This window comes from Drosophila tropicalis, unplaced genomic scaffold (assembly GCF_018151085.1).
Source record: "Drosophila tropicalis isolate 14030-0801.00 unplaced genomic scaffold, ASM1815108v1 contig_878, whole genome shotgun sequence".
Classification (NCBI taxonomy): Eukaryota; Metazoa; Arthropoda; class Insecta; order Diptera; family Drosophilidae; genus Drosophila; species Drosophila tropicalis.
In genome coordinates, this window is record NW_027173374.1 from 15,638,790 (window position 1) to 15,666,599 (window position 27,810).

A 27,810-nucleotide genomic window follows, 5' to 3' on the forward strand; every position below is an offset into this window, starting at 1 on the left:
ATAAGGTCCCAAATATTTTCCTTTAAGCTTAAGGCCAGAACCAAACTGCGTCCGCTTAACAGCCACCAGCTCGTCGACCTCATATTCACTTGCAGATTTTCGACACTTATTAAACGTTTTACGGTTCTCTTCTTGCATTTTGCTTATATTCCTTTTCGCTGCGTCACGTATTTCGGACTTATTGTGTTGTAACTCGATTAATAACTCTTCTTCCAACATACCCTTTAGTTCTAAATCGTAGCTAGTCCTCATCTCCGTCCCAGTTAATATCTTAAAGGGGGATATCTTCGTGCTTCTAGGTGGTGACGAGTTTATAAACTGTTGCACCCTACCTATGTGCTTATACCATGCTCCAGGATCATTGGCACACAGTTTCGTCAACAATGCTATAACAATCCGATTAACTCGCTCTACTTGCCCGTTTCCTCTCGGAACTCCTGTCGCAATCACTAAATGTTGTATCTTCTGCGACTCGCAGTACTCTTTAAAAATGTGAGACGTAAAAGCGCTACCTCGATCACTAACGATCCTCTTTGGATTTCCGAACAACTCAGACTGTTTCTGCAATCTCTCAACAACCTCTTCCGAGCCTGTACTTTTCGTCGGATATAACCATACGTATTTCGAAAATGCATCGACTACTACCAATATGTGGTTATATCGTTTCTTGGTTAACTCCATTGGCCCGACATGGTCCACGTGAAAAGTTACCAAAGGCTCATCTCCTTTATCAATAACATTCAAGAAACCTTCCTTTCGACCCTGTTTCGACTCGCTCACGATACATTCCATACACGACCTCACTACTATCTCTACTTTGTTCAACAGACCAGGTATATAATATTCTCTTTCCACTAGATCAACCGTTTTTTTAACTCCGAAGTGCCCTTGTCGATGAGCAACCAATATTATCTCTTGCTCCATGCTAGTAGGTATTACAATAAGTTCCTTAACGGGATCCTTATACAATATTCCGTACTGCACGTAATAGTCGGCGTGCGTTCCCTTTTCTAACACTTTCAGAATCGTGCTGATCCATTCATCTTTTCTCTGTGCAAATTGTATTTTACTCTTCAAAGAATCTCCTGACAGTAAACAATATACTCTACTTAACGCGTCGACATGTTTCATTTTGACCCCTGATCTATGCTCAATTTCGAAATCAAAATCTTGCAAGAATATAGCCCATCGGGCCACCCTTAGCGGAACGTCACGTTTCTTTATCGTCATCGCAAAAGCATTACAATCGGTAACTATCTTTATCTTTATGCCCATCACGTATATTCTCCACTTCTTTAATGCTTGGATTATAGCCAGTACCTCTAACTCGTACGAGTGATATTTTTCCTCAGCTGGAGTAGTTCGTCTGCTCATATACTCTACCGGATGGTATTGTTGATCCTCCGAATCTTTTTGAAGTAAAATCGCGCCGTACCCATACATACTCGCGTCACAATGAACTTCTGTCGCACTTCTAGGATTAAAAAGACGCAAAACCGGTGGATTACTCAATCCCGCTTTCAACTGTTCAAAAGAAGCTAGCTCTTCTATGCCCATTTTAAAAGGTACGTCAGCTCTCAACAAATTCGTCAACGGCCTAGCTATCGTAGCGAAATCCTTCATAAACCTACGAAAATATGAAGTAAGACCCAAATAACGTTGGACTCCTTTCACATCCCGAGGAACTGGAAAATTCTCTACGGCACTTGTCTTCTCTTTTGACGGTTTGATAGTGCCATTTTCTATGATGTATCCCAAAAAATTTACCTTACGCTGAAGAAATTGACATTTTTTCCATTTTATCTTTAATCCCGACTCTTCTGCTAAACTTATAACTCTTTTCAATCTCTCAATACCCTCAAACTCATTTTTTGCTGGAATAATAATATCATCCATGTACAACATCAATATGCCTTCATTAATCAACGGTCTCAGCATTGCAAAAATATATCTAGTAAACACAGCTGCTGAATTATTAATGCCGAACGGTACAAAATTAAATTCAAATTGCCCATTTTGAGTAACGAACGAAGTTAGTTTCTTTGAGTTTTCTTCAACTGGCACATGGAAGTAGCCATTACACAAATCAAGAGTTGTAAACACTCTACCTTCTTGTAGCCTATGTAATACATCGTCAATCACTGCAGTTGGAAAATTATCTCTTATAATTTTCTGATTTACCTTTCTGTAATCGCAACATAATCTCTTTTCTCCATCTTTCTTCGGTACTAATACAATTGGAGAAGAATACTCAGATACACTGTGGCGAATTATTCCTTCTTCTAACCACTCCTTGACTTGTTGATCGACTCTTTTCTGATCTTCATACGATAAGCGTCTTGGTTTCTGATATACCGGTATTTCATCAGTAAGTATAATCTTCATTTCCACTGGACAGTTAGCTGGTTTGACCGGACTATAATCCGAAATGATTTCTAGGACTTTAGACTTCAACTCAATGCTCAAATGGGAAAGCTCTATCTCTGACGAAAAGTTTTCGACTCTCGTAGTCAATATCTGCCCAAACGTGTTTTGCAACTCTTCTATGGGACTTTCATCGCGTACTGGGGGTGGATCTTGCGGATTACTGTAACGAGTAATAACTTGATTTCCCCCAACCGATTGATTACTCCCGTAAAACACTAATCCTTGTTTTCCCATTGTAGCATTTACGACCTCAAATACGTCATTTCCAATTACACCATCATATAATGTATCTCTATCTCTCACTACATGGAAACACATCTTAATAGGAACACCATCTAATGCCGTATCCAACTCAAAAGATCCTTTGGTGTAGATTTTCTTACTTCCTATTCCCATTAACTCTTTTACATTCGAACTTAAGGGAACTGGGTAAACTCGTTTGTACGCGCTCTCACTTATAGTCGAGATATCACTACCTGAATCGAAAAACGCTGATATAACCTCATTGCCAAAACGAACATCTTTGAAGACACGATTATATGATTTCTGAGTAAGCTGCTGCACTTTATGACTATCTTTTTCGAACATTTTTCCCTGCATGCTACACTGATTTGCCTTATGTCCTGGCTGGTTACATTTAAAACACTTAAACTCGCTCTCTTTACAGTTTTTGGCTATGTGATTTCTTCCTCCGCACTTGTAGCATCTCGGCTCATTTGTAGCAATATCCTGCTGCTTCTTCTCGAATTTTGATGCTCTAGACCATTTTGACTCTTTCTCAGTAGATATTTTCTCGTACATTTTCATGTTTTCTCGTAATTCTCTAAAATTCCTGGCTTGATACAATACAGTCTTGTTCTGCTTCGAATCTGGTATACCCTCTATTATATACTCTATAACACTTTCTTCATCTAATGTGCTCTTTTTCGCCAAACTTTTCATGTCATAAAAATATTCGATCAAACTTTCACTATGTTTTTTCTTTCTATTCTCGAGTAGCTTATGTACTTGTTTTGCGGACAACTTCTCCGAAAATTCTCTCTCTAAAGCTGACTTTAGACTAATCCAATCAGTAAGACCGTCTTCGGTACTGACAAACAATTTCGCAGCCCCTTTTAACAATTGTCTACTATAAATGAATTTCTGTAGATCGTTCCATTTGACCGTCTCTGCACAGTTCTCAAAATCTGCAAGCCAATTGTCGACATCTTGCTGCTGGCTGCCATCGAATACAGTTAACGAATCTTGGATGTCTCTTAGTGTAAACGCCATTATACTTTGTACCTCTTGTTGATCGTTTACTACTTGTAAGCTACGCTCTAGTGAGTCCTCGTAGAAGGATGCTTCTTCAACTCCTGACTCGAAAAAAGTTATTAGTCTTCCTTGTAATTCTGCCTTGTTTCCCTTAATACTCAAGTTATTTTCTTTCAACTTTTCTTTCAGCTCTGCTACCGTGAATTTCAAGATTTCGTCGTGTGGCATAATTTAAATTCACACAAATTATATAACAAATAATGTATCTTAAGCTAACGTTAGTGGGTTAAGTTAATTGATATCAATCTATAATGTTATACAAATGTTTTACTCTTCGGTTATGGCCCTTTCTTGCTCAGTTAATACTTGCTCTTGTATCTCCACTCTGTTGTCGTCCCTCTTGTAAGCCAAAATCGCTGCGTACGCCTCTGTACTCGATCGTCGCGTCACACACACTTTTGGGGTTGATGCCGCCGTCGGTGTGGGTGTTGCTCTCTGGAAACTCTTTGTCGTCGTTGGTGTGAATGCTGCTCTCTGGATCTCCTTGTGTTCTTTTTCGGCCTCAATGCTGCACTTCCACTTGCGATGGTTGATGCCGTCGTCTGTGTGAGAGCTTCTCGTCTGGGTTTTGCCTCGTCGTTCGCACCGTCTGTACCACGTTGTTTGCACTCTCTGTGCCTCGTTGCCTCCTCTCTTAGGTCTTCGTCTTGTTGCTATCTCGTTTTGCTTCTCTTGTCGTCATGTCACGCACACTTCTGGGGATGATGCCGCCGTCAGTGTGAATGTTGCTCTTCGTCTCGTTCGCACACTCAGTGCCTCGTATTTGCACACTCTTTGTGCCTCGTCGGTTGCACACTCAGTGCCTCGTTGCCTACTCTCTTAGGTCTTTGTCTTCGCACACTCAGTGCCTCGTTGCCTACTCTCTTAGGTCTTCGTCTTGTTGCTGCCTCGTTCAGCTCCGCATGATCATGTCGTTGTCTCTGTGGTTCGTTGCCGTGTTGCCGTCTCTGTCGCTCTTGTAGATTCCGCTTTTTTTTTTTACGACATGGCGCCAAAAATTTTCAGTGGACGCTCGGTGCTTTTTTTTTTTTTTTTTTTTCCGTTTGTCAAGAATTTCTGCTGTTGTCTCCCTCTCTCTTGTGTGCGACTTATTCCAAGAATGGGCTGAATTTCACAATTTTTTCACGGATTTAACGTTTTTTTTTTTTTTTTTACAATAATTTGATGACTGATGTACAATAACGGGTCTCAGACTGCAACAATTTGATGATTGATGGATAGTCCTACCGTATAACGCATCCTGGACGAGCCCCCAAGATGTGGAAACTTCAGCCTTTCCCGGTCAAGCCTCCAAGATGTGGAACTTTTGCCTTTACCTGGATGAGTCCCCAAGTTCGAGAGATTCACTTTGCACACACTGGGCTTTAATTTTATCGGCTTTATTGTATTTGGTTAGTTTATTAGCTTATTGATAAAATTAATGATTACTTCACAATATTTCTCTTTATTTTTCAACTTTACTCTGAATGCACTGCTCACACTTCGAGACACAACTTTTTCGGCTTACTCTGTTCCACTGACTCTCTGCGGACTGACTGACTGACTACTTCTCGCTATCGTATATCGTTTTATCGACATTACGTCGATACCGATTCTTACTCGAAGTCACCTCCACCATACCGCGATCCTACAGGTATATGTATATATGTATGTACATATCTATGTATATAGAAATATGGAAGCGTCAGCTGCTCCAAAATAATCAAAAATATATCCTTGCCTGTTGCCTTGGACTGATAAAGTTCATGTGAGTTAATTAAGTAGGCCAAACTAAAACCAAAATTAAATCATTGATTAACAGCAACACCAACAATTCAATTCAGAAACGACGAATTATATACACACTTTGACTCAATTTGCAATTATAAGTATGTACATATTTAAAATTTTCTGTGACTTTGAATATTTCGTAAATATGCTCTTAAGTATAAGATGGGATGAGATGAGATCGGATGGGATAGGATACTGATATGGAAGGATCTGAAAAATATTCTCCCGGGATGTCCGATTTAGATTTTCAGGTTAGTAACTTTTGAAAGGATTCAAAATGGTCAATTCATTAGTTGATCGAAAACTTACAAACGAAAAAGTTTACAAATTCTTCGAAATTTCATTTTTTTGTCAGGAGTCTATATCATCAGACTCTCTCTGGATCCTTCCGTAAATGCTGATATCCTTGGAGATGTATTTTGAAATTATCTAAATAGGAAATATTTTTTGGTGAATGATGGTTGATACAAAAAAAAGAGACCTGCACTATTGCATAAAATAGCCAAATCTTTAGTCACATAAATATTTTTACCATCATAATTCATATTTTAGAGTGATTCAATATCTTGCGAATAAAAAGTGAAATTCGATAGCAAAAAAATTAAAAGAGAAAAATAACTAACGACAAATGACGTGTGGAAAGGTCTATCTAATTTATTTGTTTTATGAATCAAAAATGTGTTAATTACTCTAACACGTAGCACCCAAAAAAAAAAAAAGAGTACAAAAACACGGAATTTGTATAAATTTTTCGCGCCTCTGTCAGTTGGACAAAGACATTTGCTGTACTTCAAAAAATTTTGGTTAATAACGTTGGCAAAGATCCACAAAGAAAGGAAAAAAGTACATACTTAAATAATAATAATGTTGTTTTCGTACATTTTGTGGATTATGGCTCAATTATCAAAACGCAACTAATCTTTAGTATACATACCAAACAAAAAATATCATTCAAACCGAAAGGTGTCCAATCGATTAAGGAAATTTTCAGTGGCGTAGATTGGGAAAAAAATTTGTATTATGTGCTTAAATTGAGACCAAGTTTAATTAATGTCCAAAAGAAAACAACTTTTGAAGCCAGGGTAAAATAATAATAATTATTATAGAGTTTGTGTCTGGCTCGTGGTGCGTTCGGTCGGTCAGTCACAATGTCAAGGTTGAAAAACCATTCATAAACAAAAGTGTTAAATGATAACAATTTAATGTTTATTTTTGGTTTATTTAATTTACCTGTGGTTAACATGGGAGCCGCTTTAATTTAATTATTAATATGCAATTAATTGAATTAGCAGTTACAGAAGCTGCTCAAATGTTCAAAATGCTAAATACGGCACAAGATGGGAGGAATTTCATTTTTATCATTAAGAAAACAAAAAAATTCTGATTTAAATATAACTTTTATCTTAACGGCTTGAAATAAAAGCTTATGAAAGCTTATAGTTCGGTCTCAACTGTTAACCTTACAGCATCATTTGCGAGCACTGTTAATATTAACAGTAGTGTAGCCGTATTTGAACACTTTTTGGCGGCGCAATTCGTAATTATTGGGAATTTAGTCTACATATATGGAACATAATCGTAGAATAAAATTATTTGCTATAAGAAGTGCATCTAACCAGCACGAATATTTAAAATATGTTGAATTAATTGTTAGGAGAATTTATTAAGTTTTAAAATAATTGTTTTACAGCATAGACTTCATAGTGGCTGTTTTCACTGTAAAGAATGTCATAGAATTTCATTCGTTTTTTTTTTTTTTTTTTAATTTGTCAAATATTACATCGAGCATTTAAGCATTGCATTTGTTTAGTTTTTCGAAATTCCTAATGATTTTTGTAATTCGCTACTTAAGTTAAGAAACTAAATTAACATTTATAACATAACATTTCGAATTAATTTAATTGGGATTTTTAAACTAATTAAAATATCACAAAAAATGGATTCTAAATACTTATGAATAAAATGATAAATTACGATTATACATAAGTTCCACGGAGACCGCATTGCAACTGGCCTCCTGTCTTACAGCTACGAATTAATTTTGCCCAATAGAGGTTGAGTCACACTGGCAGTTGCTGGGCTAGGACCAGCAGGACAATCCTGGCTGTATTTCCGGACAAGGTGATGGTTGGGAAACATCGTCGATGGAATGTTCTGAGTTTGTGGTGGGTGTTGAGGCTGAGAAGATGGCAGAGCCGTAAGTAGTGGCATCTCGTCAGCTTCGGAAAACTGAATTCTTTGGGAAATCAGGCTGCCTTGATCAAGTCCCCCTGTGGAGGCTCTGCTAGTGACATTGCTTAATAGTGTTGAGATCGTGGGTGAAGGTCTTAGGCGACTCCTGGTAGTTGTGAGGGGTTGTGGAGGTGGTTGCAAAATGCCACTTAAATTCGAGTTGGATTGATTATTGTTGTGATTTTTAAGAGCTCCACTTAGTGGCAAGCGAAAATGAGCCAACTCCCAACTATCGGCCTCCTCCATACCGCGTAAGGATCGACTACTATATATGTCACTTGTTTGCAAATGTGGCTCCAAAAAATAGTTTTCAGTCTTAGTGCCATTCAGCTTAGGGGAGCTTGAACTTATCTTTCGTTTAATTCGAAGCTCAGGCGGATGTTCGACTTCCAAATCCTTTGGCAAATGAATAACTGGTGGTTGTATAGCAGGACTCACTGCCAATTCGGAGTATTGTTTATTTAACGAATGAGAATGCTGTGGTTGTCTCTGGGGATGCTTTAACGAGGATCTGCGAGTAAGCATGAGCTTGCTTGGCGAGTTTAGGACATCTTGCTTCACCACTTCGCCTTCCAACCAATATGTTAGCATTTCGCCTTTACCTTTCATCGGTACATAACCCCGACGAGTGGTTAAAAATGTTCCAAACTCATCGAGAGCATTTTTTGTTGTTTCGCTAATGTGTATTTTGAGGGCTTCCCCGTTTGACTCCATGCGCGATGCCGTATTTACTGTATCTCCAAACAAGCAATATCTTGGCATTTTCAGACCTACCACTCCGGCTACACAAGCACCCGTATGCAAGCCAATTCTGAGCTTCAATCTGTCCTCGGGACGATGATGTATGCGAAAGTTATGCACCGCCTCCAATAGAGATAAAGCCAGACGGGCTATTTCTCTGGCATGTTGGTTACCATTTCGTAAAGGTAATCCAGATACCACCATGTAGGCATCCCCAATGGTCTCCACTTTATACACATCGAAGTTTTCCACTATTGAGTCAAAACAGGTGTACAAATCGTTAAGAAATTGAACCACCTGCATGGGTGTACTTTCAGCAGATATGGCAGTAAAGCCAACAATATCGCTGAAGTAAATGGTGACCTGGTCGAAAGTCTCAGCTACTACTGGCTTTCCACTAATCAACTGAGCGGCCACACTCTGTGGCAGCAGCTGATACAGCAGCTTTTCACATTTTTTTTTCTCTTCGTGATAGTCTTGCGTCCGCTCCTCGACAAGTTCCTCCAGATTATTGGCGTAAAGTTCCATGCGTTTTAGGAGATTGTCAACAATATTTCCCGTCTCATTATCTCTGCGAATAAAGTATAATAAATATATTCGTGTCTCACAAAATTATTTGTTTAGCTCTTACTTGTTAAATTTTCTTATCATAGATTTCAGGATGTTAAAATCGGGCCTCTCGGCTGGATCCTCAGACCAGCATCGACGAATAATGCCATTAATATCAGCCTTAGTATCACCATTTGGTTCTAATTCGGGTCGAAAGGGCTTTACTTGTCTTTGTGGATGATATCCTTTAACCAGTTCAACAATTTCTGAAAAATAATAAAAAATTGGACAGACGTCACTTCAGTTTCAATTCTCGAGAGAACATTTTAAATAAATGAGTCCTATAGTCCAAGTGGGTCTAATAATAGTTTATCACTGTCCCTTTTACCTTGCGGTGATTTCTCGTACGCACACTTGCCCAGGTAGAATGGACCTTGTCTTGTAATTATTTCATGGCAAATTACTCCAAAAGCATAGACATCACCCTTTTGTGTGCCCTCTGGGGCTCGGCGATGCTCTAGCCTCAATAACTCCGGAGATGTCCACAAGAGCTCTAAAAAGGCCAAGGTGAACGGAATATAGAAGGGTAGTAGAAAAAAAGTAGAATAAATAAACACAAACTTACTGCTCCAGAAAGCATGGCTGTTGCAATTCTCCGTCTCATTTTGCATGTCGTAACGAATGCATCTTAAACTGTGAAGACCGAAATCAGTAATTTTGAGAACAAATCTCGAGTCCACCACGCAATTCGATGACTTGAGATTGCCATGTGACTTGATATCGGAGCTATGCAAAAATTGCATGCCCCTGACAATATCATGCATTAACGATAATTTGAACATCCAGTCCAGCTGAAATTGTTCATTCTCCAATATATCCTGCAATGAACCTTTTGGGCAATATTCAGTTAGTAGAAAGCTGCGACGCTGATCCAAACAAGCGCCATAGAACTTAACTAAGTGATCATGCTGCAAGTCTTTCATTCGTTTCAGTTCCAACATTAGACTTCGGGTGAGCAAATTTTGGACATTATGCACTTCGATTGGCTTAATAGCTACTTTACTCTTTCGGAACATGCCAACGGGAATAAAAATCTGACGATCACCATTTATTGATACCATATCCTCAGACATGAGGGTAAGCTGGGAGCTCTGTTTAACCAGTGAATGAAACGAGCCACGTAAACCTCTCTCAGCTGTTTCCCGAAACATTACATCTTCGAGTGACACCTTCCAGCTCATTGAATTGATTTCCGCTTCAGCTATATAATGGCGATATCCAAAAAAGAAACACACTGCCATAATGATAACCATAATGCCTAAAACTATTGATAGTATGGCATAGCCAGGAAGAGCTACAATGAAACAGAAATAAATTTAGTTTGAAAAATTAGTTTATCAAAAGTTTATTTCGCAATACTGAGAATCTTTATGGGACTTACAATTATCGGGACACAGAGCACCATCATAACCACAACTGGGTTGATCCGGCGGGGCCTCTTCCCTATCCCCGGCCCAATGGATCTCTTTGTTGGCCTCGAATTCCAGACGATTATGCAGGAAATGCGCTACAATTTCGAAACGTCCTGTGCTGGGATTCATATCCAGGAGCGAGTAAGCCGAAAGCCGGTCGCCGTTGGCGTCGATTGTGACGTTGCCTGTGATGCCAGTAAACGAACGATTCCACATGCGTCGTACCATGTCTGTCCCATTAATCGGTTGAGTTAACATGGTAGGGTCCTCTCTTATACTGTCATTCAAAGCATTTGCGTAGAGCAGGACACCGTCGAAAAAGGATGTGACAAAAGCCGAAATAGGTTCGTTATCGCTAAACGTGTAATTGTACTTCGCTGCGGCAATAGCTTTGATCTGTAAAATAGTGTTTAGAAACGTAACGGCAACGCATTAGTCTCACTGTCCTACAATCCCGCCTCTGCAAAGCATCCATCCTAGCGTTGCACTCTCCTGTCGTTTAATTGCTTTGGTTACCGTGAAAATTCAATTACGCGTGCGTTTGTTTGTAATGGATGTCAGACACAGGAATGGAGTAGAGCAAGAAAGCACAAGACAAGTTGTTTTGGTCTTTTTTTTTTGCCTTTGAAGCCTTTTTTGGACTGTCACAAACCCATGCAGAAATTATTGCGAAGTTTTCGTAACTCATTCCATCGCCTATACCGAAAAGTGCAAAGAAGAATAAAAGATGCGAGAGAGATACGAAAACATCGCAAATGGAAAGGCTACTACTATTCTCATTAAAGTATTCGATAAAGATGGTGCAACTGGACATCTTTTTAAATATATTTTTTTTAATATTTGCTACTTGCCCATTTCCCACCTGAAGTATACAAGTTTACGTTCTAGCTTATTAAATTAATAGATTCGTTTACATAATATATTACTTGTTTGGCATCATCATCACTTTCTTTTCTAAGAATTCCAAATACAGAGCCAATCTACAGACTTTCAGTCGCGTCAAGGTCTTCTCATGCAATTGTAAACACGAAATATTGCAAGCTTTCCGTTGTATCAACGGAAAATATTCACCATTCTTTTTGTTGTTTTTACTTCTATCTCTCTTTCTCCCTCTGTCACTTTCTCACTCTTTCTCTCCATTTACTGACCTCGCCTGGGAAATGGATAGGCTGTGACTAAGAAACAGAAACGTGCACAGGAATTAAGTATGCATGGGAACATCAACGAAAACCCGCAAAAAATTAAAGCAGTCAAAAAGAAAAAGCTCGAAAAAATTTTCGAACTGACTTTCGTTGATATCGCGCAAACGTTGCATCCTTTCACTTTTCGTTATTTCATTGTCTTTCTCACGCAAATTTATTTTAGCTTTCCCATACTCACTTCATTGGAAACCCTTGTGTACTCATTGTCATTGGGTTGCTTAGGCGTCACCGTCAACATGGCTGTGTAGGATTTCCGAGCTCTCTCATTATTTACATTCGTGTCATTCTTGTCATACCAGGGACGCGACGTCAAGTACGGAACCCTAAAAAACGAACCAGTTGCATTTACATATTTCGTTATCATTGTTAAAATTTGTTGTTATATTGCCTGCTTATCGATGCAGTTTTACATTTGATTTTGACATGCAGTTTTGAAATTTATTGCCTGGCGTTTTTGATATGCGTCATAAATGGCTATTTATAGAATAGGTATATAGAATATTGTTCACTCTATAACACCATGTAGAACTCGGTGCTAACATCCTATATTAACTAGTTTCTGCATAAGACAACAAACATATTGTTTGTTGGCTTGCGTTAAAAAATATAAGCAATATTAATAAAGAACCTTGTCACTGAAATCTTTGCTGTGGTTATTTAAAACCGACCTAAACTAAACATTTAAGTCGTTGTTGAGATAATCAAACAAGAGTTGGGTTGCACAAAGCGTTTTCGACTCTATGCTCGACTCGCTTCACAGTTGCTAATATGTATAAGTTTCAGTAGAACACCAGGAAACACATTAGCTAATCCGTATATCGGCAATAATAACAAATAGTACTGTTTTTCATATACACATTTTTCCATTGATTACAAGATCACGAAGGTTGCTAGATTAGAATGCGAGTGCATTAAATGCACATGCAAAACTAGATTATATATTAATTTAGTATTTATCACCCTTGCTCTGTACCTCTCTCTCTCTCACTCTATCTCTCGCTTTGTCTATCTGAAATATACTTAAAGTGCTACTATATTTTTAAATTTAGAATCGGTAGTTCAATCCAATTTCGTAAATTGCTAAGAAAAAAAAAAAAAAAAAAAAAAAAAAACCAAGAGCCAAAGAAAAATACGCATATTGCGAGTGGGAGCTTAACCAAAATAATGACTCAGCTTTATATGTGTTGGATGTAGATAATCATAATGACCAATTAAGAGCAAAAGCCATGAATCTGGCATGTGTACAAAATTTGGAATTTCCTCAATTTAAGGTAACTGCAGAAGCTATTAATAAATTCGAGAACTTGAAGAACTCTAACTACATATTATAATTGTATTTACTTTGACTAAAGAATATACACAGTTTGTGCGTTTGTATTTATATACCTATGTATGTATGTATGTATGTACGTTCATACGTATGTATGTATTGTGGTTTTTTTTTTTTTTTTTGGCAAAGTGAAAGGCAATTCCTGACCATTACCATTTTGATTTAGACCGTACTTACCGTGAAAATAATTCAATATTGATGAAAACATATTCACCGCTATCGATCATATTCAACTCCTCGGCTGTCAGCATAATTTGACGTATGGACTGCGGATCGGCGCACATAATGACAACTGCAAAAAGCAAAATTGAAACCATTATTCTGTATCTTTTGTTTGGGGGGTTTTGCAATTAAAAAGTAAAAATAGAAGTAACCGCCGCTCCGAACTCTCTTGTCATTAAAAATGTATTAATTTATTTGAAAAGTTGTTGAGCTTCTTTTGATTGAAATGGGATTTTGTAAACTTGTCAGTTTTCTTGTATTGCTTTGACGTCAGCCAAAGTAGCCGGTACGTATTTTTGAATTCGGATATAATTGTAGATTCACTTGAAAGCCCAAACGACACCATATCAAAGCTTTTTTACGACATATTTAGTGAAAGGAAAAGGTCGTATACATATGTAGTAGGTAGTAAATATGTTCGTTTTATCTATCTATGTATTATAGTCATGTTTTATTTTCAGAAACTGTCAAAATTATCAGTCAGCATATGAAACGTAACTGAGACCTACATATGTATGTATGTACAATGTATGTACATATACAAATTAAAAACACAATTCTGAGCACAATTTTAATACAAAACTCTACGTTTTCTTCATATTATATCTAGAAATGGTGCTAAAATCTCTATTTGGTTTATCGAAAACACAAATATTCTTTAAATTCTACGAGAATCTAAGTAATGACAATTGAATATAAGGTATCCAGCATAAATACTAATAGATAATACATCCTGATGACCCACAGCAACTCGGTCAATGTATATGGTCCTTGTTTTTGTGTATTTAATTGATATGCAATATGCCACTCATCAGAGGGACAATGGAACATCTGAAATTCAGTTTTTTTTTGGTATTTTTTAATCGTTTTTGAACGTGAAACAGTTTCCTTATATAATCAAATTAACAACGAACATTAATTTAAATATATTTAAGTCTCAACATTGGAAAAAAGGCTACGATTTGAAAACATGCTATTAAACAACGATCCGAAGTTGACATTTAATCTGCGCCCAACATTATTTCTATTAAAAACACTCTTTTTTGGTGTTCTAATCGATTTTAACAGCACTCATTTTGACTGTCCTTGAACTCAAATCTACCATTTGCTCTCGCCTACTTTCCAAATGACCGACACGCGATCAAAAAAAAAAAAGTATAAAAACTTGAGATAGGCGAAACTCATTTCGCATGCCCATCAGACTCTAGAGATCTCCATAATTATGTTTTAATTTAAACATTAAAATGCGAGATCTCTGGCAGCTCCCATTTAAGAATTTAAAAATAATTATAATATTTTCCATCGCATGTAAAGTACATGTGTATGATTGAACGATTGTTTGAAACAGTAAGACAAAGAAAAATAGCATTGAATCCTTTAAATTTAGACTTTCCCAATATCTATTAATATATTTCTCAATACAAACCATTATTGCGATCTAGCCCATTAAAAGTCAATTAGCATAGAGCTGTGAACATTTTGGTCTTCAATGTATCCCGCCAAATTATGCATATCGCTTGCTATTGTTTATTGTGTTAAGTGCCGATAAATGAAATTAAATGAGTTGTAATTTAACAAAAGCGGTGGCTAGCAGACAGGTAGTCTACAAATTGATATGTATGATGAATGCAGCCGAAAGGATTTTAGAACTCAGAAGCTGTTCATTTAAAACTAAATTTAGTAAATAAGTTTAACAAATATATATAGCTGAGTGTTTTTTTGCAAACTTCCCAATTTAATATGAACTTATAAACATATATGAATGTAATGTATGTTCTCCCGTCTATTAGGCAATTATGTTATCAAACCTTTAAAGACGGAAAAGCTAACCCCAATAAATGAGGTTTTTAAAATGTATAACCTCAGTATTTTAGAAGATGGGCAAATCTAAAATCGACAAGGTATTCGTTTTCGTTCTCTTTAAAAGCAATTGACAAGGAGGTCAGCTAACTATAGATAGTCTAGATGTGTGCATGCATTCATGTATGTACAGTGTACTATGCTTGTTTGGATGGGATGGATGTTTGATGGTATGTTTGATGTACCTCTTGCACTTACTTCTTGTTTGCATGGCCACGTTCCTAAGCATACGCGTTATATCCGCCTTTGTCCAGGTTGTAGTATCAAAACCCAATTGATAGACGGATTGCTTCTCAATCGTGTCATGGATGGCAGCCAAACAAAGAAAACACACCGAATTGCCTTTAACCTTGGAATTCTCATTCTGATAGATAAGAGCAGTACGTGTCCAATTAAAGCTGTTCAAAACAGCATGGACCACATTTCCCAAATTGTTGACCTGGGCTCCTTTCAGGCGGGTAAGAGTTGAATAACTTTCGGACTTCTTATTAAACTCCTTGGCATTGCCGCCGGTGGTAAGGACGGGAATTTGCCAAACATCAGCGTAACGGGATATCGGTGCTAAAACATATTCACATGGCAGACCGAAGACAGCATTCACCTCAGGCCACTGAGTGTATATCTCAAAAAATCCAATGGGTCCATATTTTGAGGAACAAAAAGTGTCTCGGGATATAAGTTTGATATCAAAGTGCGTACCACCAACAAAACCCAAATGCTGAATATGCCGTATTCCCAATTCCAAAACAGGCAAAACTTTGGGCATAATGCAATCATTCTTATTATCCGATTCTACCGATGGGAGCAGAGCCACAAACACCAGTTGACGTTGCGCCTGTCCATGGTGAGAAAAGCTGGTGCCGGGGCTAACAAAGTGTTGGACTAGTTCGGTACTCTGCGACTTGTGGGAGGTCTTCGTATCGGGTGTCTTGAAGCTATGGTCATCCGAGGAAGAAGATCCGCCGCTAATGGCCATGGCCACACCTCCAATGGCTTCATTGTCATAAAACCAAGCAAAAGCCGGCTTGGGCTGATAGAGCATAAAATGTAGTAGGAGGGATAGAATTATCTTGGAGTTCAGCGATTGTTTAACTGGTTTATATCCCTGGTTCATACTGGATCCTACAGTAGGATCAATGTAAAATGATTCGATTTTTGTTTTTGAAAAAAACAACAAATGTAATTTTCGTTATTGTATTCCGCTTATCAATCGTTGGCTTTTGTCACCATAACACTTTTTTTACAATATTTTTGTATCACATTCATGTCTCTTCTCTTCTCTCCTTTTATTTATTTCAATTGAATTTTAATCCGAATCAAATTTAATTTTGGCTTGTTAATTGCATTTTTTGTTATTTTTATTGATGAATTTTAATTGTTCAAGATTTAATTACGATGTTGAACTTGTTCGTAATAAATTTCAGTTTTCTTTTGCATTTTTATTTATACTTGTCGTCTTGCATTTTATTTATTGAAGCGGCACAAAAGACAACAGCATATTTATTGATAAATATTAAATAAATGCACACAGCTGAAAAAAAGCATTCAAAAAGTAAGAAATCCACCCCAGAAAATTGGCATAATTTGATATATTTCTGGCTCACCTGCTTCTACATATGTAAATGAAATATGAAAACAGCTTAAACACTGTTTGTTTAAGATGGAAAAGATAGAAACACAAATATAATTCCTCATAGATCTAAAGCTTTAACTCGATTTTAAATCGAGATAAGCCTATACTTTTCGTAAAATAATTATATGTATATTTCAGATAACAAAGTAGCGATTAAATTTACGAACAAAAATAAAATGTGAGCCTGTTCTGACTTTTAAAAATGAAGCATCAGCAACAACAACGTCAATTAAGTCAATGTCATAAGTAAGATAAAGAATTTTAAAAAATATATAAACAAAAGGGCTAAAAATAACAGCTGTATTCAATTTCTGTCGACCTGCAATTAAGTGAATTAATGTTTTTGTTTTTGGGACATTTACCCACCGTATAGATTAAGAATTCAGCTAAAAACAAATTCGATACAAATTTAACGGCAATTAGAAAAGTAAATAAGAATTGCCAACTCCCTTTTATGCACAATGAGTCATCAAATTGCAAAATGGTAACTTAAAGACGCTTGTAAAATCTCTAGACCAAATTTCTGAAATCATCATGATCATAATAATTTCCGAAAAGCCATTCGTTCATTAAACTCTAACCGCAAATTCTAAAAATAACCCCGAGAAGCCCACAAGGCTTTGTAAATAAGATAGTATAAAATAAAATAAAGAAAGGTATTCACAAAAGGTTTTTTTTGGCTCTAAAATTTGTATACAAATTATTAAGCTCTTCTATAATTATGCCTTATGGCAAATGAAAGAAAGCACACAAAACTTATTTTTCTATCTTATGTCTTCATTTGTTTTCATCTTTTTGTCTATCTAAAAAATAGATTTTTATTGAAATTCGGTTTTTAGAAAGCTATATTTAAAGATTTTGCGAGAGGTATTTACATATACATATGTATATGTGGTTATGGGCAAATCCTTCAATTTGGGACTTAGAGCCTATCCATATTTTGTACAAAGGAATGTTTTTTCCAGTTTTGAGTAAATTAAGAAAACTTTTAAGGTTTTGATAATAAATTCATTTGCATCACATTTGTACTTTTCAAATAAAAATATTTCCGACATAATCCAAAACATCCTACACACAATTTCTGTTTGATTGACACACAACAAGTTGATGGTTATAAATTTTCAATACTCAAGGTTGGGCAATTGAACGTCTATCCAGTTTTCTGTACGCTTCAGACTGAGACTGAGTCTGTACTGCCAAATTGTAAAAGAAAAATGGGTCAATTCACTCGAGTCGCAGCAGAAGCGATTGTGATATATGTACATTTGAGTGTATCTATGTATATATGAATATGTATGTGTATAAAAAGCAAGCGTAATAGAAGAAATATCCATTGAGTTTGAAACCAGTGACGACGTTAAGATACCTTTAACTAATTGTAATTGATTCGCCTACTAACGTTTCCAATACAATTCATACATAATTGTCTAGATTTCAAACTTTTATGATCCATAAGAACGAACAGACAATGAAGTCATTGGAATATTAGATTTTCCCCAGTTTTTTGTTTCTGTTCAAATCATAGCAATCTCAATCGAACATAGGGTATGAAAACTGTTTTATCAAAATTAATTTTAATATTTTTTTGCGTCTTTTTAAGCATGTATTTATAGCACCATACTTTTTTATATTATTTATTTTTTAATTTTTTATCGGCACAAGCTAGACTTGAGAGTTTACACGTGCAATGGATTAAACGCAGATCGGAACGGATTGTATAGGATCAACACGACCGATTAGTTAACTGAATTCGTTGCCGTTATTTCTAGTTTTTAGTATTCTCTTACTCTTTAAAAGTGATTTATGGGATTTTAATCTTAAATTCCCACAGTTAGTTTTGGCATCATTTTCGGTTTTTGTTATGTTAAGTGTTTATTTGTTTCTCTCGCCTCTGACTTAATGAAGTTCACGCTTTATTAATACGTTTGTTTAACTGGTCAACGAGCTGTCCAGTGCGGTCAACGTCACAGTCACCGTCACCTGTCACCATTTCGGCCGGTGGTTGTATGTCTATTTATAGATTAATTAACTCAGTATACGAAGACGTGTAAATTGTGTGTGTGTGTGTGTGTGTGTGTGTGTGTGTGTGTGTGTGTGTGTGTGTGTGTGTGTCAGCATGTGTGCACCCTATCGCAGACAGTGACACTAACTCAAGTGGCGAGTTTTGCTTTTTCATTACTTTGAACCATTCAGTTTCATTATGCAAATGGAACCAATTTCGAATTATTTATGTATTTTGATTGTCTGCGATTTGATTTGTTTATGATTTTATGATGCTTTAAACCGTTAATCAGGTAAATGCAAATTATAATTTTACCTGCCTATTGAAAAATAGTTTGCAAGAATTTCTTGTAGATTAGTTCCAAGTTTTATTATGTGAAGAGTGTCTTTTAGTTGTATTGTGCCTCAGCTTCTTAACGTTTATACCTACTACCTTCATTTGCCAAACAATTTTTTTGTCAACGAATTTTTGTTGTTTATGTCGTTGAAGAAATATGAGCTGCATATTCTGTTTGTGTTTTTTATTTATAGCTTGTATTGTTGTTAAAAAACGAAAATACGCTCATTATTGTCGAGTTAGGTAATCGAAGCAGAAATGAAAAGAAGAAAAGTTTTTTGAAAATCGTTTCGGAAAACAAATTTAATTCAGCGGTAAACTTTCTGGCGAATTTGTATATGTATCTTGACTAAGCACAGCTGTATCTGAATCTAAACATAAATTAGATTTTCCCAGTTTGGATGTGGGCGTTTAATTACCGCTGGTAATTGTTTTATTTGCCCTCAGCCGATCGAGCAGGGTGAGAATTATAAGATAGGCTGAAACGAGTCCGAATTGGCTTCATTTAAAGGATGATAGAGTATGGAAAATATTCAAATTAGAAGGTAATAGTAGGTTAAGCTTTTATACCCTTGCCGTCTTTGATCGTAATGTGTATGTAGGAGCAGGGTTTTTACAAATAATTGCACTCGTTAAAAATACACAAACAACTTCAATATATAATTATAAGAGAAAACAAGTACAAAAATATTAATAATGCAAGTTCAAAAAACGATTTTATTATTGGTTCTGTAGAAGCAAACAAGTTTGGCTACTCCGCTACTAACAATAAAACAAGATTGTCTATGGTCGAAGGCTTATTGCCTTTGCTTTGAGCCTTTTTATGATTTTAGAACCAGTTGACACACATATTAGAAAACTTAAGTACAGAGTTGAAAACAATTATGATTTAGAGAACCCCAACAATAAATACATAGTAGCAACATGCGCATCAAATCTCATCTCTATCTCTTCTTATGTCACATAAGAAGATCGATTAATGATCATAATAATTAACTAATACTACATTCGGTTAGCATTAAAAATGCAGTGAGCTCCTAGCCACACGTCCAAGATTTAGTGTTTGCTCTTTTTAGCCCCCTTCTGAAGAATTGATGATTAAAATAAATAAAAAACACACACTTTTTCAGAGCGACATTTTCTATTTTCTCTTCAACGAATTCCCAAATTGCACATTTTTGTTTGTTGTTCATTTACTTTCAATTATGCGTTTTCTTTATCTTATCACAACTGAATAATTTTTGTTTGATTTATTCTTAATTATTTTCAAAGTCGTCGCCATCTGTTTTGTTTTGCTTTATCTTATTTAGGTACACAAGATTCTCTCATACAAAACAATTATACACAAATTGTAAAGGCCGTCGCATTTTCAATATTGGTTTTAATATATCTACATACATATGTAGGCTTGAATATGTGATTGATATTGCACCCATTTGTGTTAGAAAAACGCGCTTTTCGAATATCGTCGACTTTCTGATGATTCGTTCCGTGCGCTGTTTTTTTAGCGATTCGCACGCGCTCGAGTCGAAAACCGAACTGATCGAACGATCTACATCTGGACTGGGATTCGGACTCCGATGACGACCACGACGTCTACAACGACCGCATACATTTGTTAACCCACTGGTGACCAAAAAACATTCAAAAAAGCGAAAGAGTGAACAAATTTACAGCGACAACGAAAAATGCATCTGAATCTATATCAGTATTTGAAGGTGTTTTTGTCTTCATGAAACGTAGCACAGAAGCGCACCGGTATAGCAATCTCTTTAAAAATTGTAATTTAAATGAAATCACAATCTCTTAATAATTGAATTAACTTGTTTTTTAGACACTTGTATATTGGCTTTGTCTGCTCTAACTAATTTTTGATATTGATCCAATGTGAGTTATAATAATATCTGTATGAGTAAAAGTCGTAATCCAATAAGCACAAAACAAAGCAATTCGAACCCAAACTAGCGAGCACATGTGTTCAACACACGGTACTCTCCCCCTGACACTCCTACTACCATTATGCAGACTCCCTTGTTTGGGCCCTTGTTGTCTTTTTACATGTGGAAATCCAATTTGAATATCAACTACGCTCGAAATTCCCATCCCATTTTCACTCGAATTCGCATTCTAGTCTTCGGCTTTCCACTCTTAACTCCTGCTTTTGGTGTTGTATGTTGAGGGTATTGGTTGTGTTCATTTGCGTAGATTATTCACACACTGAGATTGAACAAGGAAATATTACACATACATATGTATGTACATACGACCGTTTCGTAGCAGGCAAGAAGGATTGTCCGCATGCTCATGTGCTAACGTACATTTAGTCTTCGAAATATTAAGTGTTTTTCACTTGGTGCATGGTATGTCGAAGTCGACGAGACGACTTGCTTACTTCATTTATTATATATTTAATTATTTTCTTTAAAACTTCTGCGACTTTTTCATTCGAATGAAGGAAGGTCATGGTTTATATGCAATTGTATCGAAACTATTTCAGATGAAAGCCCTTTTCCTTTTGCATGTATGTAGGTCAGCTTGTCTCTCTTCATCATAAACTAGATTTTTCCTTGGCACCCATTCAACTCAATTCAAATTACGCTGTGGAGGTGCAATTGATAAGTAAGCAGATAGTTATCTACTTAGAAAGGTAGAGTCGGCGGACATGCAGAGAAGGAGAGGTATGCTATTTCAATCAAGGAACCAAGTGAAAGAAAGTAATATGCATCAATACCCTGACAATACAAAGACTTGCAATCGAGATAAGACACACAAAAGTGGCATCAATTTTTCCTACAGAGTCTTTGGTGTATAAAATTACAAAATCTTGTAATATATTTCTAAGCCTTTTTATTGGCAGAAGTTCTATTAAAAGTTGAACTTGTAATTGCTATTTTTATTTCTAGTGCAGTAGATTACTATTTCTTCTTACCATTCCTCTGTTCCAATTCCCGCATAAATAGTCAATGAGGCGCAAAAGAGTCAAATGAAGCTGGTTGCATGGTAAAAATGTTAAGTACATCGCATCTGCTGCTTATTTTGCCCCGTTATTTGTCTACTTCTTTCTTGCCTTTCTGGCGGGCTGACAAATAGAAATAGCAGACAACGAATAAAAAATGAAGTAGAGGGGTTAAGGGATCTGAAAGGCAAGGCAAGGCAAGGCGTTAGAGCTGAAAGAATGTCAATGTTGATTGCAGTGCAAAAAACGGACAAGCGCAGACCAGGACAATGACTGGCTTTTAAAATATATTACGCATACGCCTCGTAGTGTTAACAGTCGACTTAATGAGAGAAAAGAAGTGAACATTTTATGCTTCTCAAAATATTTTTATTTTTGCTTCATTTATTTGTCAACATTAATTATTTTTGCAGGCGACCAGTTAAAGCCCTGCATTGTAGTAAACATGTGCAGAACGTCGAACCACGCAGATCCAACCCCAAGGCAATAGCTTTATGTGAAAACAACAACGGCACATATTCTTTTACAAAAAAGACCACAAAATCTGCTCACAGGCATAGAAAATATAAATGTATTTATATACATATATTCTTGATCAGCATAAGCAGCAAAGTTGATTTAGCACTAACAATAGCTACACCCACAAAATCAAGTGAATCTCGAATTAATTTAATTTGATTAGTTAATTTGCCACCGTTATTTCAATATAATTGATTTTCTCGGAGACTACCATAGGTACAGTCGTCAAATTTGGTATGTAGACTTGTTTAGAACTGCCACGCCGTGGGTGGGACATAAGTCCGGAGTTGGCCATTTGCTTTGGGGGTTGCAAATGATTTAGGAGAAGCTAAGTAAAATCTCACAAACAACTCGTTTATAAGTGGTTCCTTAGTTTCGTTATTTCATTCACTTAATAACTGGTGTGGGGTTTTTTTTTTCTTTGCACACATGTGTGTGCATATGACAGCTGAGTGTTTGTGTGTGTGGAATTTTTTGTTTTTGTTTTCAAGAAACTATCTGTAGATCTGACTAAGCAAGCTAAGAGAATCTCTGTCCTTTCACGCTAACCATATTTTACTTGACATCGTGTTGAGTCCTACTACAATGCCCAATATTTGAACGAAGTGGTCCGAACGTAGACAAATTAAAATTTCACGTCAACACAACAAAATCTAGAGTTTTAAAATACAAAATCAATGAACGACAAAGTACAGACCATTTGTTTATTCTCTCTCTCTCTCTCAAGATGTTTGTGTCAGTAATGGCTTACAGGTTTGTGTCTAGTCTGGAAATCGGCCGAGTCGGACCACTAAATCATTTAGATCACGATCAGATAAATAGAACACAAGTTACAGTGTGCGCATTGATTAATAGAGTCACAGAAAAATAGTTTGGAACATGTAAACTATTTTGGCCAAGGATTGCAAGGTTAAATAAACTTCGGCATGACCAAATTTAGCTTCTTTGATTAATATCAAAGATACAGATTCAATATCTGTAGCACAAGCCTGCTTTCAGAAAACAGAATATAGGTTACCGATGGGGTTAGTTAGTGTGTCTTCACAACGCCTATGCTGGCTGCTAGCTTTGGTATTTAATAATTCATTTATTCTTCACTCACAGTATGGAATTCAGTGGTTTAGTTTGGTTATTTAGCTGAACTTTTCCGGCTATTTTGGGGTAGTTAGTCACGTCCACTTGACGACTGGGCGATGGCCACATCTGTCGCCGGCATTATTACCCCAGTGCTGCTGTGTTAATGATGCACTGCGGCTTCCTGACAGGCAGTTTGGCCATAGACCCCGCCACAACGTGAAACCCAAACAGACAACCCAAAGCAACCACAGCTGCTCTCGGTTGTACTTGTTGTTCATCTGATGCGATTTATAGCATAAATGGGGTTAAAGTTAGAAGGGAACAGAGTTGGTTGAAAGATTTCTGAGATGGCAAGAGATTTATAATGCTTGCTGCAGTAGAAGTATAAGAATAATTATTTTTTCTTCCGCATAGCTCTTGCCACATATGAAAATATGTGTTGTGGGCAGAGGCAATTTCACAATTCAAAAATATATAAGCTTTCTGATTGGAGTTAAAATAATGTTTGGTAGCCAAAAAAAAAAAAGTGTTACCCTGAACAAAAATATTGCATGTATTTAGATACGTATAAACATATATACGTATGTATGTATATGTTATATGTAATTGGGTACATTTTCGTAGTTTGTAACTGTTTCTTATTTTTTTCGATGCATTCGTTTCATTGGATAAGCTTCTGCCTAACTTGGCATTTGGTAAAAATGTGGAAAAGGGTACAACATGCAAAGCAATTATATAATTCATGCTCAATTTGTGCCTGATTTCCTTGGATCGAATAAAAGGTGTAAACATGGAAATTTGTGAAATTGGTTTAACTTTATACGCCAGTAGCTAATTCTAGTTGTTAACTATTTAAAATGTCGATATAGCAGAGTTTTTAAATAGGTTGAAGACCCTCAACAACAACTCTGTCTGTTTTCTTCTCTGGGAAAATTGTACTCACTTAATAATTTACTTAGCTGTTAAGAGGTCAAGTCGGCCATCAGTCATAGGTAGAACAAGAAGGAGGAGCCAAGAGGTTTGTTGTTATTCACATTGGTATACGTGTTTTCGGTAAATAAGCATTTGTGTACGTGTAATTAAAGGAATTAGGACGACCAGTCGATAATCGACAGCAGTATCAAATGTCTTAAGATGTACAAAATTAGGTTCAATACAAGCAGATCTGGTGCCGCTACCAACAAGCGAATGGCATTGTTATTGAATTTTATCCTAAACTTTGTGAGTTAAATGGACGTAGCTGGAAAGAAGCTAACATATCAGATTTGTAGTCATGACATGATGCAAAAGTACACAATTTCTTGGTTTTGCTCTCGCTAAACTCATGGCGTATGCAAAATGTGCAGCGGGAAATGTCATCTATCATACTGGTCTGGCAATAGGGCAGATGATTTGTTGTTGTCTGTGTGGCTGTTGCTGATATATAATGAAAAATTCCATACACTTTTTTCTCCTTTTTCTTGCTTCTTGTTCATTTGTTTTGTTTTTGGCAACAATGAATTAGCTTATTGATACATAAAATTAAATTTGTCATAAACATTTTGCCTTTGTCTCTTTAAAAAGATAATGACAAAAGCCACGGAAATAGCAGTGCTTTTCGAAGCACTTGAACAGAAAAATGCTGTTAAGGGGCATATAAATTTCGCACAATCACAACAGCCGAAATAACAAACCACACGAAGAACAATAAACCATTCCTTTTATTTATGCACTTGTTGCCTGGAGGCGAGGATATATTTATTTCTAAGATCTATATTTATTTTCATTGTTTCCAATGAGATGAAACCAAAAGAAGGAGTGTGGCGTGGTAATTGAGTTTGTGCAGTAAATGAAATGACCATGAAAAAGTTTCTGACCAGAAAGAAATATAACAACTTACACTAAAAATAAGACGAGAAGCCGCATAAGTCAATCAACAATCTTGGGAAGAACTAAGGTCTAAGGTCTAATGCAAAAGTAATTAAACATAATTTGCATATTCTATGGTCAAACTTCCAGTAGGAAGTAAATTATAGTTCTTTAAAAAGTATAGGAATGGAATTTAGTGTATCCTACATAAAATGTTCGCCTCTGAGTTTCCTGCTTTCATTCAAAGACTCATTTAACCTTAGACTTAAGCACACCCCTTTATCTCAAAAAAACTATAAAAGATACAGACAGTTCATGGCAGCCACTTCCCCTAATGAGTGCACACGCTTAAAACCCTAAAATAACCTAGTATAGTTGGTAGAATTAAAGCAAAGTAGACGAAGTAAAGTGTGCATAAATAATATAAGTGGATAAATCGGAAGCTTGTCATTAAACTTAGTGTGTTTACTTTTGATTAAAAAACAAAAATGCTGAAAGTTGTATGTTATTTAAAACAATGAGGTCTTGTATAAATAGTTAGTGATTAAATTGAGAAAATGTAATGGTAGGTACATGAGGCATTTATTGATCAAAATAATGTCGTCGGAGTGTGATTAAATTTATACCCATTTACAGAATGCGCAGTACCGGTTGTTGTTTATACACCCTCTGCTTCCTCTCATTTGTCAAAACAATATTAAGAAGTTCAGGTCGGAAGGGTGAAACAAGTGCGTAAATTAAATGAGAAAGTTTTGCAAATTCTTTGAACATTAATTGTTAGCCAAAATACATGAACTTTTTTGGTTTTCACTGTTGAGTAGAAGTTGTTCTATCTGGCGTTTTGCAGATATGTACATACATTCTGAAAATGTACAAGTGAAATACCAATTTGTATAACATTATTAGAATTGTATTATTTTGTATAAAACACTTCTTATTTTTAAAATTTGTTGTGCCGCAAATACTTCTTATGCATACAAATGATAATAGTCGGACTAATTTTTGCAGGTACATACTAGGAGGCAAAACTTTTGCACTCGCATGTACACATACGTAAATAAAGGTACATACTGCAGTGTCAGCATATTTATTTTATCGCCCCGTCATGAAAATAAATGTTCAGTTTTTATTTGTTTGACCAGCAGTAACAAATTCGTATTACAATAAATGCTAAGATAAATACATATATGAAACATACTTGACAGAGTTTCTTGTTCGTTGCTACAATTTAACATCACGGCAAGTAAACCTTCAAAATATGTAGCATACTTTTTTGGGCACATGATATCTCGTTGTTCTACTTATTGTTAGATAATAATCAAACTGTCGTAGATTATTTTTTAGATAAAGTAGATATAGCAAAATATATATTTTTTTAATATAGATGTGCTTAATTTATTTTGACCCGAAATTACTGTAAGAAAAACACAGGAACAATTAAGTTAGTAAGGCGTTTAGCAATAAATCTCTTAAATAAATAGCTTTAGACTAATTGCAAGTGCGGAAAACTTAGATAAAGGCCACATCTGGCTGCCAAACAAATCAAATGTTCTAATCAACTGGAAATTCAGGATTGAGTTTTGCAATTATTGCACGAAGTTAGCCGCGGTCAGGCAGCTGCTGATTTGTTTAAAGTCAAATGTGTTTAGACTATGCGAACATTTTGATCCATGGATAGTCCAAAATTAAACAGTTTCAGAAATGAGAAAAAAATAATTTTGTTCCTTCCGCCAGCTATTGCTGCTCGCGTTTGCTTTGAAACCCTGTCAATGTTAAAATGGGATATATAATGGCGACATTTAATGCATAACAATGAGAAATGGTGTAGCCATTTACAAGGAAAGAAATATGAAAAAAATACAAAAAGGCAGGTAAGGATGAAGGAATAAAAACCCCAATCGAAAATTGACTAATGTTGTTTTCTTCTCGAAACTCTTTCCCTTCTCCTACTTCTTTTTGTGTGTTTCGTCTTTACACTGCACCAAGAACACAGTTTGTATCTACGATCATTTATCACAACGGCAGCTTTGGCTTGTCAAAGTCGTTGAACGTTGCACGAACAATTAAGAATATATTTTCCACAATATCACAAATTCTGCCAAAATATTTTTTTTTTTCACAATTTTTCTTTTTTTTCTTTATGTATGTATATACATACATACGTATGTACATAGAATATACATATGTGTTATTCAATAACTATATCAATCACTTAATTCGCTTTATTTTGTCCTAGGGGAAAAAATAGTTTACTGCGTTTAGTTTCGTTAGTCCGCGTTCGATGTGATGCACACTTAACGGTTTATCACCGGCTTCTATC

General features: G+C 36.1%; 1 protein-coding gene across 3 annotated transcripts; it reads right to left on the reverse strand.

Annotated features, from left to right (window-relative positions):
• Positions 1-7,154: 7,154 nt before the first annotated feature.
• Positions 7,155-27,772, reverse strand: LOC137585568 (atrial natriuretic peptide receptor 1). 3 transcript variants are annotated; one of them, XM_068301370.1, is made up of 9 exons: positions 27,744-27,772; positions 15,318-16,241; positions 13,215-13,329; positions 11,886-12,030; positions 10,475-10,901; positions 9,659-10,387; positions 9,422-9,586; positions 9,116-9,299; positions 7,155-9,055 (listed from the first exon to the last, which is right to left on the reverse strand). In XM_068301370.1, the coding sequence occupies exons 2-9, from the start codon at positions 16,231-16,233 to the stop codon at positions 7,540-7,542; spliced, it is 4,197 nt and encodes a 1,398-aa protein (XP_068157471.1). In that variant the 5' UTR covers positions 16,234-16,241; positions 27,744-27,772; the 3' UTR covers positions 7,155-7,539. The 3 variants fall into 3 exon arrangements, with proteins under 3 accessions (XP_068157471.1, XP_068157470.1, XP_068157473.1); XM_068301369.1 differs by lacking the exon at positions 27,744-27,772 and adding an exon at positions 20,489-20,617 and having other exon boundaries at positions 15,318-16,650; XM_068301372.1 differs by lacking the exons at positions 15,318-16,241; positions 27,744-27,772 and adding an exon at positions 20,088-20,144.
• Between the last annotated feature and the right edge of the window lie 38 nt (positions 27,773-27,810).